Source organism: Thermobia domestica, chromosome 11, assembly GCF_964235325.1.
Source record: "Thermobia domestica chromosome 11, izTheDome1.hap1.1, whole genome shotgun sequence".
Lineage (NCBI taxonomy): Eukaryota > Metazoa > Arthropoda > Insecta > Zygentoma > Lepismatidae > Thermobia > Thermobia domestica.
Window position 1 is genome coordinate 20,500,886 of NC_137464.1, and position 13,603 is coordinate 20,514,488.

Sequence of the window (13,603 nt, forward strand, 5' to 3'; positions counted from 1 at the left end):
AGTTCGAGTATCGTCTGCACGTGTGTCATGTCATCAAACATATTGAACATTTGTAGAGGGTGTATAAACTTGGTGAGTTTGTTGTTCTTTTCGTATGTGTAATATTTTTGAAAATATAGCCTTTTTAAAATGAATGAATCATTTATACTAGTCTTGTAGTATTAATAAAAATTTCCTTAATTTTATATAGGAATTATCTGGTATCTATTACACTCGGCGCAAAATAAGAAACGAATTGACATTTGAAGAAACAAGTTGCCACGTCATGAAAAGTCTGCTGAGGCGTCCGCTATAATACTCTCTCTAACGAAAATAGAGAAGAAAAAAAAACTTAACTTACGCTTGTTTGGAATGATAAGAGAGGTGTTCTTATCTTTATCTGTGTGAGAGGGAGAGAGACAGAGAAAGAGGGAAACAAAGACTGTTTATTTACGACTAAAAAAGAACAAGTTTTAGATTTGTGTGTGTAGGCGTATATGTAATAGGACAATTTTTAAAATAATAAACGAAAAAGTAAGTATTTCTTTTTAAAAAATCACAATACATGTAGCCGGGAGAAACAGCTACATTGTACCGGTTTAAAAAAACAAAAAAAAAAAAAAGAAAGAAAGAAAGAAAGAAAAAAGGAGATGTGCAAGAATGTAGCAACTACAGTGGAATAAAACTTGTGAGCCATGCAATGAAGCTCTAGAAGAGAGTTATAGAAGGAAGATTGAGAGAAGAGACTGAAATTACAGCAATTTGGTTTCATGCCAGGGCGATCGACAACGGATGTAATATTTGCACTTAGGATGCTAATGGAAAAGTACAGAGAATACCAGAAGGACCTTCATACGGTTTTCATCGACTTAGGAAGCGTATGATAAGAGTGCCATGGGATCTTATTTTGTAGGCACTGAAGAAGTGTACTTCGAACACATACATCTGTATAATTCAAGATGTGTACTGTATAATGGATGTAGAATAGGAGTGAAGAGCGAGTGCGGAATAACAAGAGAGTTCGCAGTTAAAGTAGGACTTCATCAGGGATCTTGTCTTAGCACATACTTTTTTGCAATTGTGATGGACGAACTTACAAAAGATATACAACAGTTAACACCGTGGAATATGCTATTTGCGGATGGCATCGTGCTGGTGAGAGCAAGGCGGCTCTGCAAGAGAAACTTGATGTCTGGAGAGGAGTATGGGAGAGAAAAGGGCTTAGAATTAGTAGAACCAAGACAGAATATTTACAATGTACTGTGAGGAAAAATGTAATCGGGAATACAAGGATACGACTGGATGAAAATAGTGGTGGTAATGAAGAAGAAATGCAAGTATCTGGGATCAATTTTGCAGGAAAATGCAGGAATAGAAGATGTAAACAGCAGAATTAGCAGCGATTGGATGAAGTGAAGAGAAGCGGCAGTAGTGTTCCGTGACCATAGGGTACCAATACACCTTAAACGAAAAGTTTACAAAAGAGTAGTGAGACCTGCCTTGTACAGAGCGGAATGTTCGACGACGAAGAGAGAGAGAGAGAGAGAGAGAGAGAGAGAGAAGAAAAAGAAATTGCATGTTGCAGAGATGAAGATGCTGCGATGGATGTGTGGAGTGCCACGGAAGGACAAAATTAAGAATGAAACTATCCGGGAAACAGTAAAGGTGAAACCAGTAGCAGAAAAACCTGCAAGAAAGTAGACTGAGATGGTTTGGGCATGTAAGACCCTTGGAATACGTAGGTCACCGAGTGGATGCTATAGAAGTGAGTTGGAAACAAGCCTAAGGCCGGCCAAAGAAAAAGTGGAGAAATTGTATTAAGAATGATATACTGCACTGTGGTGTCACAGCGGATACGATACAATGTAGAAACAGGTGGAGGACAGCGATTCGAAAAGCCGACCCCAGCTAACTGGGAAAAGGCTTAGAAGATGATGTAGCCAGAACCTATATCTGGATTTGAAGGTTTCCTTAAAACCAATAGGAGTTTTGGTTTTGTTATGTTTAAATTTACCTCTTTATCTCAACACCATCAATATGTGAGACATAAACCTACAGCTAAGTGTGAAATCCAAACCACAAGGATGTGAAAATAGAACTCTACACAACTTACCACTATGAAGTCGAATATTTAACAATTTTTTTTCTTCAACTGATCAGTCTATTCATTTTTCCTGTGCAAAACAATAAATTTCACGAATTATCACGTAATTACGGAAGTTATTACTTAATATAAATATTCAATATAAGGGAATACACAAAGCAATGAATTTAAAGCGTGAAATCTAGATTATATACAAATAGTAACGAGAGAAATTTATACAAGTATACACAACTAAAAAATTAATTCACGCGCATAAAAAAACCACACGTATAGCTTTTCCAACCCGGACGACAAACACTTTTGAACACATTTTACAAGGCAACAACATCGTAATGTTGTCCATTTCTATGGAAACCCTCACGTGAAACTACCACCACGATGTCTATGATTGACCCCTCTCTGTGACCTTAATAACCCTGTGACAGATTCCCTTATCAATAGAAATTTTCCCATGGTTTAGAACTGTCAATTCGATAGATTTAGCGTCCCGTTCAACAGCGAGGCTATATGAGCCGTGGACCTACACCTTAACGTGAGCTCCCGCCGGGAATCGAACCTGGGTCTCCCGCGCCGAAGACCTATACTAACTATAACTGTTAATTCATGTCTAATTTTCCTACACGTGTAGTCATGCCTACGTACGATTCGTTGCATTTGCATATAGCTTTATAAACACCTGAAGTACTACGAGTACTTTTTAATTTAATGATAATGGATATAGAAACACTATTCTCTCTAAAAGAAAAATGGGCGACGCTACATGCTCACTACTTCAATTTTCCCATTCTCAGAAGGGTTCAAGACACACTAATCTAATCTACTGAATTTCGATCTTAAATACTAAATATGTCCCTTTTTTCGAAACACAAGAAAAAAAATACGAATTAGGAAGCAGTTCAAGAAGTAATCCGACGAATAAGACTAGATGAATAGTAAGGTTCCCAATATATATTGTAGGAAAATAATAATACCATGTAAATTATTTGCTCTTTCTATAAAAATTTCTAAGTTTATTTATAAAACCAAAATCAAAGCAAACCACTTAGCGTAACGACCCATTTGTGAGCCTAAGCCTGCTCCAGCGCCATCTGCTAGCGATCGGCCGAACCACGTCCAGCCTAGCGGCGAGCATGTGATCAGTGCACTGCGACGCCTTGTCCCTAACAGGCGCATTCTAGATCTAGTGGCCTGTCACGTCTTGCTTTTCACGTAACTCCCCAGTCTGCCTCACAACGCTGGGTGGAGGCCGAAAATTGGCAAGCATTGACTGGGAATGGAACCCAGGACTACACGGACATACGTTCGACGTTCTAACCATTAGACTACGGTGCTCCCTAAGTTAATTTTATAGGTATCTAAATTCACCTCAACATTCAATGCAGGGAATTCTTTACATAATTAAAAAAACATTGAGTAGCATGGAAATTGGAAACACTAATACAGGGCTCATAATGATCTTGCCTCTAGTAAATAGTTGAAAAGTGACCAAAAGCACACGAAAAAGTTACAAAAAACTCATCATGCCCCTTTTTTCCTTTGTCAATTTCTCCATCACTTCTTTCTTTGTTTGTCGTTTTGTTTCATCTTTACTACTTCTTTTTGAGCTTCCTCCTTTCTTAGGTTTTCCAAGTATGCTTTGTAATTACGGTAAGCAGACTTAGCAGATGTAAGAAGCTTCTGAGTAAGTGGAACCAGTTCTGGCCTATTTAACTTCGCAATGAGGATTCTCAAAGCCATGAAATATTCAAATTCATCACCTGCTCTTAAGACGAACATGATGAACCACACAAACACACACAACGTTGAGCGGAGCATTAACTCTTATGATAGAAGAAAGAATAGACACAGAAGGGTTCTCAACCTCACTTGAGAGCTTAAGCATCCACCAACCATCCACTGTGCTTTAGAAAGAATAAAAGCTGAAGTGAGAATAAAGCTAACTATTTCACATGTGGCGGCAAGTACTGAAGCTTCCAGAAGAGTAATGGGTAACAACTTTCTGCCTTTTTCCATTTATTTTTGTATTTTTCTTAAAAAACTGGAAATGCAAAACATAAATCACACGGAAAAGTCACTTGACCTCCCAAAAAAGCAGGGTTTGAAAAAACCCGGGCTTTTTCCCTGGGCCCATATGGTTTTTTCGGGTATTTTCGGTTTTAATTGGGTATTTTCGGGTTTTTTCGAAATATTTCAATGTCTTTGGGGTAAAAGTGTTAAAATATGACTTATATCTGTGATTTATATTTCAAGATTGTCATTGTCACAACTTGCAATAATTTTCTACTTACTGCTGTTTTGATAAAATGGCCGCCATTTTGAAATTTTACATTCGATCACCGAGAAAATCTATACAACAAATTTAGCATATCTCGTGCTTCCACCATCAAAATTTCAACAAGACTGAAAATTGCGCTTCGTAGCGTGGATACTCGCTGTTTTGAAAAAATGGCCGCCATTTTGATATTTTACGTTGATATGCCACCAAAATCTATACAGGAAATTTAGTGTGTCTCGTGCTTGTATTCTGAAAATTTTTAGTTAAAAGGCCAAAAGTTGTACCCTGCAGTGTGTGTGGTAGAGGCAGACAAACGAGTTGAGTTGATTTTGTGTTTAACGTCCCTTTCACCAGCGAGGCTATATGAGACGGGACCTACTAATTAACGTATAATCCGAACCACATGAGCTCCCTCCGGGAGGCAAACCCGGTCCCACGCCGAAAACACGTACACTAACCGCATAGCCATGAAGGAGCTCGGCAGACAAACGAACAAATGTAGATCAAGTCATCCAGAAGCCTGACTGACTTTCGCCAAATATGAATACCGAAAGGGGTCTATTAATTTAAAACAAAGATACAATTCATGTTGTATGAAATAAATAAATGTTTTAAAATGTCTTATATGAAATTAACATCTTCCAGCGTAAATGAACCTGCCATATTTTCTTAATGAGAATACGGGGCACATCAGATCCCCCCCCCCTCCTCAACTTTCCAACACAATGATATGAACTGTAGTCTGGTTATGAACAAAAGTATAATAGGCCGCGGTGGCTCAGTGGTAGAGAGTTCACCTCTAGTGCACATACAGAACTCAAATCCATTATTATTATTATTATTATTATTATTATTATTATTATTATTATTATTATTATTATTATTATGTTCCGGAGAGGATCCGAGTTTCCATCAAGTGCAATGGAAAAGTAGCATTGCAAATTTCGCTCGCTATCAAGTCAAACAGGGTGGTGTTATAACTTCCTCGAAACTGTTACATGCAACAGCGTACTGTTCATTCACTAATTACAGGATTCCCAGCCAATGTCAGAATTTTTTGTTTTTTACTTTTCGAATAAGCTGATATTGACAGCAGAAATGGAACGGAGTTAAAATATGGGATATTTCCCTGTCCCGACTAAATTTACGGGGACGCGGGACACTCGGGCCCAAAAACTGGACACTCCCGTTTTTTACGGGACGTATGGCAGGCTTAAGCGTAAAATAAATAGTTTTATTGTTGAAGTATTCATTTCCGATCCTTCTGCGTTTAATTCGGGAATTTCCCGAACACTTCTTTCACGGTGTGCACATCAAAACTTCTACTAGTACGGAAATTTGAACTCAGCACTTGAAATAGTAAGCGTTACAAAGTCTTCGGAACTCCGAGCATTAAGCTTCTTAAATTTGACAAGAATTTTTACGCTACTGCTGGTGTTGATTCTACAGAATGCTTATTTGAAGAGTAGCAACAAATGACTGAATTAAACTGTTATTGTTGGAAAACCAAATTTTAGTTGAAGAACCTTGTGTTTTACATCAAAGGTAAGAAATAATACTAATAGTTTTACTAATGTATTTACATATGTACTATTAGTACCGGCACCTATGACCTTAAACCCGTCAAACGTATGAGTGATAACGTCTCTCGGTGTCGCCAAGTCGACGAGCATACTATTCACGGAAAATATTTTCTAAAGTACAAAATTGCTTATTTTACTTCAAATTGGCTATAAGCATAATCCATACATTAATTTGTTCTATAACTATCTTAAGCTAAGGTGCTTTTTTTTTTTTTTTTTTTTTTTTTTTTTTTTAATTCATTTAGTGAATTCAGAACTTTATAAAGGTCTTATGTTGAATGTTGTTGTATACCTTAACGTGAAAGCCTCTAATTCGTTCAAGGAAAGTCTAAAATCTTAAAAACATCACTTACAATGTGATCACCTTAGTTGTACCAATAATATACTAACAAAAGGTCAAAAACCCAGGTGGGTTTTAAAGTGGTTTTTTTCAGGTGGGCCCACTTGGACAAACCTTGCAAAAAAGTAACTTTTTTTTTTTTTTTTAAGGACTCTCTATGAGCCCTACTAATACTAAAATGAAGGACCTTCTTGGGAGACTAGAAATAGTTTAAATATTCATCTTATCCTCATTAAATCCTACAAATTCAGGATAAAACCACACTCTGAGAAGACGAGTTAGGTATGTGATCGAGTTCACTTTCCAAAAAACAATTAGTACGAACGAAGGCCTCAGGACCATTAGAGGTTGAAATATTGGCGATGAAACAAATAAAATGCACTAAAATGATAATTAAAAAAAAAAAAAAAAAAAAACATTACGAGTGCGCACAATTAATAATTAAAATTTGAATCAACAACCTAGTTCATTTGATAGCATTTTACAATCATCATCATCTTAATTTTGTTAGTGAGCTATTTAGAAAAATCAGGAAAAGAGTGCTGAGTATACAAGAAAAGAAAAAACTAAGTCGTAAAATTAGAAATCAATGGTAAGTTTCAGTTATTATCTATAGCTATCTGCTATGAACACCCACCTTTGAGAAACAGGTACTTCTACAGTATCCTGTCTTTGAATGCTGCCAACAACATTAGTGCTTGTGTTGGACTTCGTTTTGCCGTCATGAAGATCCGTCGTAGTATCTTCTGAAAACGTAAGTTTGAAGTCCTGCGAATCTTCAAAAGGTATCGTACTTTGATACGAAGCTTGTCCCTCCACTGCCTCCATTACGGAAGAACTCAAGGGCTGAGTATCAAATTTTCCTGAGCACAACTCAAGTAATTCATCTTCAGCATCTGCTGCGTTCGCATGATTAACGAACTTGCTAAGTTCTTTGGGGAAACCCTCCGGCTCTTCGGAATCGTTCACTTGGGACGGAAACTTTCCAGAACATATATCAGCCAGATTATCAACTTCGGGCGTTATTTTAGGATCAATTAATTTATTAACAGCTGCCGGGAAGTCCTTCTGTGAAGTACCTGTAACGTGAATATAACAGATTTTACTTTGTTCACTTAGTGCCAGACACACATAAAATACTGTCATGTTAGGTACAACTAGCCACTCTTATCCTCCGCTCCGGATACCCACACTATGAAGCATTGGGATGGTGCGAATGAGATGTCCGTTTTTACGCCTAGTGGGAAACCACCCTCTATAACTCAACCAATGAATAGGACATCAAAAATTCCGTACATTCAGACATTGCAAAACCACGCTCAGGAATTGTAACCACCATTCTACTTACACGTTTCTGTAATTCCTGAATCTTTAGAGTTCCAAGCTTTCGACTTTCCCCTGGAGTCTTGGTCACGGATAGTGTTGGAAAATTTCATGAAAAGTTTAAACATGAAAAGTTCGCGCGAAAGTTCGGCTCATTTTTTTAAATTGTCCATTTAAAAATCCCTGTAAAGTTACAAACATTTTGGTATATAAAATGGCTATATTAAAAATCGAAGTAAATTTTAGTTTCTTTTTTCTCTTTCTAATAGTACATAATTTTCACATTTTTTCAAAAGACGTTACGGAGCGTTACAAGCATGTATTTCAAATTCCAAGCCTATATCGTAAAACAGTATGTTTTCGGCAGAAACCTTCAATTTTACATGATGCTGACAACCGAAAACTTAAATTTGACTTGCACAAACAAGTTTATATCATAAACTCACGCATTACCAATACAAAATTAAATCATTTTATTTAATATTTTTTTTCTTTGTGGAAAGCACTGATTCAGTTACAATAATGTGTTTTACGTGTTTATCCATATCATGTATAATATCAATGTGTGTCAGTCCATCTTTTATCATTTTGGTGCAAATAACTATACTGTATAACACGTAGCTAGCTCACAGTCATCACACAATGTTCAGAATAAGTTATTATAAAAATGAGTGTTGCTAATTAGTAAATGAAGAAAAAGCGAAAGTTCGGGAAAAGTTCGGAAACGAACGTTCGAAAACGAAAGTTCGCTCATTTACATCTCTAGTCACGGATGTTAAAAACAGGAAGAAAAAGAACAGAAATATCAGGGAATAAAAAAGAACGGACTTACCAAGGGAAAGAGATGTACAAAAAACACGTTGTCAAGAGCGTCAGCGAGCTGCAGATGATGCTGAAGCAAAGTAAAATATGGCGGAGTTAATATGTGCGTCTTTCCTGTTTTTTGTTGGAAGGTTGCCAAGTCATGTTGTTTTTATCGTCACGCCAAAATGCTGTGAAAATTTTGTAATTACCGTCTCCAATTCGTCACTCAGCCATTCCTTGTCTAGATTTATTTTATTTTATTTTAAATGAATAAATAAATTTTCAAAAACCAGTCTCTCTACTTCACTTCTAGTTTTTTTTTTTTTTTTTTTTTTTTTCTGTGTTGCGCTTCTTTTAAATGTTTCTATAAACTTGACACCGGATTTTCCGCTTCTAAATCTCCAATGTGTTCCTTTACTCATACTTTTAAATTTCTCTTCGTTTTATCTATAAAACTCTCTTGGCAACTGCATTTTATTTCGTAAATACCCGATTTTTCATTTGGATCCATGTAATAACTCTTAAATTGGTTGATGTTCTTTTCTAAAAGTTTTAGGTAGTTTTAAAGCTGTACGAAAACTGTATTGTGTATAGATTCTATCAGGGTTGGCTGGTTTAAACCAAGATTTAAACCAGCTGTTTTTTTTTAAAAAAAAAAAAAAAAAAAAAAAAAAAACTGGTTTAAACCAAAAAACAAAAAAATGTTCGTAAAAGTGTAAGTGTTTGTAAAATCTTGATGAACACACATTTGTGGGTTATCACGTTTCACTCCCGTATACTATTCGTATTATATTCAGACCTAAATTCCCCATTCATTACTCAAAAAGATTATACTACAAAAGCAACTTTTTTTTTTTTTTTTTTTTTTTTTTACAAGTTTATAAATGTTTATTTTGTGATTTTTTTGTAGTTGTTATTATTGTTATGTAATTGCAATCGAAGAAAAATTCTAAATATTGTTTCGTTTCAATGTTTACTATTGATAAAATACATCGAAAATGCCGTACTTTTTTTTGTGTGTGTGTGTGGGAGGGGGAGGGGTCATACAGACCCTACGAGAGGCATTTAGTATCTTTGGTATCTATCTATGTATAAATGAGTTTGAGCCAAAGTGGACTCAAATAATTCGTATCTTTATTCCCTTTTCTTATTGATATGCAGATTAAGTCGGTGTATTTCTTTAATTTGGACCAATAAAAGTCGTTGTTAACTAACTTGAACTAAATTAGTTCTTCTGTACTCCGTAGTACTTTGAAATTGTTCATATGTAATTCTGTGTAATGGTTTCACTTGTGCAACTGTTTATCTTTTTGTCCTTCTGAAATGCCTCTTGACAGTTATATTAAGAAGCATGTAAAGATCAGTACAACGTATTTTTTTATCAGGATTCCTTCGTGAGTGAGTCGGCAGACGTATCGCATTTGTGGCCAATTAGTCCTGGTTGCGAGTTCAAATGAAGAACAATTTCTCTCGGATGTAACTCGAGAAGCGGTTTTTATTCCGCTTTAAGCTTATGTGACCCCTTCCAGCATAACCCGGTTGTTGCATAATAACATCAAGGCGAAACAAACTTATTTCTGTCCATATATGATATGAATATAGAGCAAATCATTTAAACCATAAAAACCTGGTTTAAACAAAAAAAAAAGTTTTTTTTTTTTAAATAAAAACCATGTTTTTGCCAACCCTGGATTCTATTTAATGCAGTTGTGAATCTGGGGAAAAATAGGCAATCCAATCCATTTTTTATCCTTTTATGTCAGTTTCATAACTGTCAGAAAGCGTGGCACTCTAAAGATACAGAAATTACAGAAACATGTACGTAGAATAATAACTCCGTACATGTTCAGAACAGAAAAAAGAAAAGAAAATTAAGTGAAATCTTAAAGTTTTACGTCCCACGTTTATGCTGTGTAGGCTAAAGGGGACGGTGATGATGAGAAATGAATGAAATGGTGGAATGAAGGAAGTGGTTGGAAACGGGAGAGCCCCGAGAAAATCCATGCACACGGTGTTTGTCCACCACAAAGTTCACTTGGCGTGATCTGGGATCGAACCAGGGACCCCACACACCAGAGTAGAGAACAGAAAAAAATTAAGTTCACAGATACACCATTTTTTAACTCAAGAGTACAATAACTTTTTATCTGTACTTAGCATAATCTAAAAACGTGAAACATTTCATAAATAAATAAGCCTCTCTTTTCGGATTGCTGATTGCTGAGTGTTTTAGATTTTATTTCTATTTCTTATTACCTGAGGAGAATTGTCCAGAGCAGAGTCCCAGCAACTCATCCATATTTTTGTCTGAGTCCGTTCCTTCATCATCAAACAATTTTTTGGGACTTCCATGTCGACGATTTCTGTTAGCTGAGTGGTCCTCTCGTGGAGTGCCTGGCAAAGAATCACACTGTGCGGATGACGACGATAGAGATTCCGTTGACTGAAATCATACAACAATTTTTAATCAATTACTTCAAAAATAACTCTATTTACTCTTCTATAACTAAACATTTAGTTATTTACACATATTATCACACAAATATATAAAAATACAACTATGAGTAAGCACTTCCACTTATCACTGCATGAAAGAAAGAAACTAAGGGAAAGGAAAGTACTTTAGGAAAGTCAGTCTTGGCACCACACCAGAATTTCACGTGATAATATTGTTAAGGTGGTGACAATAGGTTAGAAACTCAAACTATTTGACTGAGGAAGTGTTAAGAAGGAACAATTAATGGAATGTTGAAATATTACTTTGAATTTTAAATATGGTGCCCAACTGTTATTTTGATTTTTTTCCTATTTGGATCTCTCCTCCTCTTTCCCTTGGATCCGCCTATATGTATCCACAGTCTCAACATACGAGGGGCAGACAAGAAGTTCCCGAAATTTCGTTGTAACTATTTATTACCACATATAGATACATATTCACTAATCGCCTTCAAAATGGGTCTCCTGAGAACACAAATACTTATTCCACCGGTGCTACCATTGCTGGAAATAACGCTGAAAGTCCTGTTTTGGTATGTTCCGAAGTTCAGCCGCCGTGCTGGTTTGGATGTCTTCTACGGAAGCAAAACGGCTCGCAAAAACGAACATTCCTCTCCATTAGCCTTCCTATTCACCGGATTTAGCACCAGCGGATTTCTAGCTCTTCCCCAAAATCAAGAAGGGCCTCAAAGGTAACCGTTTTGCTACCGTAGAAGATATCCAAACCAATGCATCGGTTGAACTTTGGAACATATCAGAACTGGACTTTCAGCGTTATTTTCAGCAATGATAGGAACGGTGGAACAAGTGTGTGTTCTCAAGGAGCCTATTTTGAAGGCAATTAAGTGAATGTGTACCTATATGATGATAATAAATAGTTACAACGAAATTCCGGGAACGTTTTGACTGTCCCTCGTATAACACTTCAATTTTACAACACTCACTTCCATAAAAATTTGTGTTTCGGCTTAAGTCATGAACGTCATACTTACGGGCTGTGTGTAAAAAACCTCGCGTTTGGTTGCGCCTTGCATAAGGATACGCAATACAACGCATACAATCAAGAAAGTTGGCATCCCCCAACATGGTTACCTACGTTAATACCGTATATTTGCGTTCTTTTTCCTCTGTGACTTAGTTGTGCACTTATGTTTTAAACTGTGATTTAACAACCGCATTAGAATAACTAAGAGACTTAGAGTAGGACGTTTTCAACTTACACCAAACTTTAGTTTGCAACTATCGTAGGAATGAAACTGTGTCGTAACCCGAGGATTCTCTCTATACAGATTAAAGAAAAAATAACTAAAGAACATCAAGATTCGACGCCGTAACAGCATACAGTCACGTGATAATGTTGCTTGGTTGAAAGGGGAGAGAATTCAATGAAGGTAAGTAATTAATAGAAGAATGAAATATTTGTAATACACATTTTGTGTATCTTACTCAACTAAACTGTCTGCTCTTTCAACCAGCCCAACACAGTAACGTGACTCTATGCCATTATAACGTTTCAGCTTATTTTCCTTAGTTTGTTCTTTCTTTCATTTTTTCGATAAAGGATTTATCCCCACCCCACCCCCCACCTTCAGTCTGATGAAGTATAAACGAATGTACTTACTTACCCCTCCGTTCAATCTTTTTATTTCGAATCCTCGAGGAGCACTTTCTCAAAAGCTGCAAAGGCAGGGATAAAACTGGCAATCAGAATTAAAACAAAAAGGCAAAATGGCAACAAAGGCTCCAAAGCTCACCCATTACAAGCTTTCTTAAGTTATTATTATAGCTTTTCCTGACGATCACGAGAACTAAGTGGCACAGCAAATTTGTCGTTGTATACTTTTAACGATACTAATTACCAGTTTTATGACTTTTTATTTTTTGATACAAAATCCCGCCAAGTTTTAAATACAGGCTGGGCGATATTGATGGAACACATTTAAAATGCATTTGTGGAGTATGTTGAACACAATATTTATTATCAACTATGTGGAACACATTACCAAAGGATGGGAATTTTGCATTACGTTCAGTGTTTGGAGATTACATTCCTTAGATGGGCACCACCTTGACGAGAATATTCTTTGGTCCTAACATTAATGTTCAGCATAGTTTCAGCATAATCGATGTGTTTACGTGAAATTACAAAAGTCAAGCGGCGGAGCCTTGCTTGGGTGGGTTGTTATCTGCATTAACCTCAGGGTTGCCAGACTAAAGGAGGAGCAAATGTCAGTTACAATCACAGCTGTTTTAATTGCTATTTTGTAACATTTTTCGAGACGAGTGTTAGGATTTGTAGAAAAATAAATACATACATACATAAAAATGCTTGAAAATGCCACGCAAATTATTTTGATCCGATCCGAGAAAAAATAAAAATAATAAATAAATAAAAATAAAATGTTGAAATTCTGAAAAAAATAGAGCTCTTATTGCACTAAATAATGCAACAAAAAGAGATTACATCCTGTGTACATTCGGCATAGAGCACTGTGGGAACTATTATCGAAATCGGTAGTATATAGAATTATCTGGCCATAATGTTCTATGCCGAATAAGCATATATATAAAATAATAAATAAATAAATAAAAAAAAAACTTAAAAAGAGTTTTGAACAATCTTATTCTTGTGTTCCACAAATTTTAATCTAACATCTTTATGAATGTTCTTTATTTATCAACTATTTGTAGACGAAAAA

The 13,603-nt window shown here is 36.0% G+C and overlaps 1 protein-coding gene across 2 annotated transcripts in view; it reads right to left on the reverse strand.

The window, feature by feature from the left end:
- LOC145663961 (uncharacterized) overlaps positions 1-13,603 on the reverse strand; it is a 78,125-nt gene that overhangs the window by 25,508 nt on the left and 39,014 nt on the right. For both annotated transcript variants that reach the window (XM_081730194.1, XM_081730193.1), the window contains exons 11-12: positions 10,665-10,851; positions 6,919-7,360 (exon numbers count right to left, since the gene is read on the reverse strand). In XM_081730194.1, coding sequence (XP_081586320.1) covers positions 6,919-7,360; positions 10,665-10,851 — 629 coding nt within the window. The remainder of the gene's footprint in view (positions 1-6,918; positions 7,361-10,664; positions 10,852-13,603) is intronic.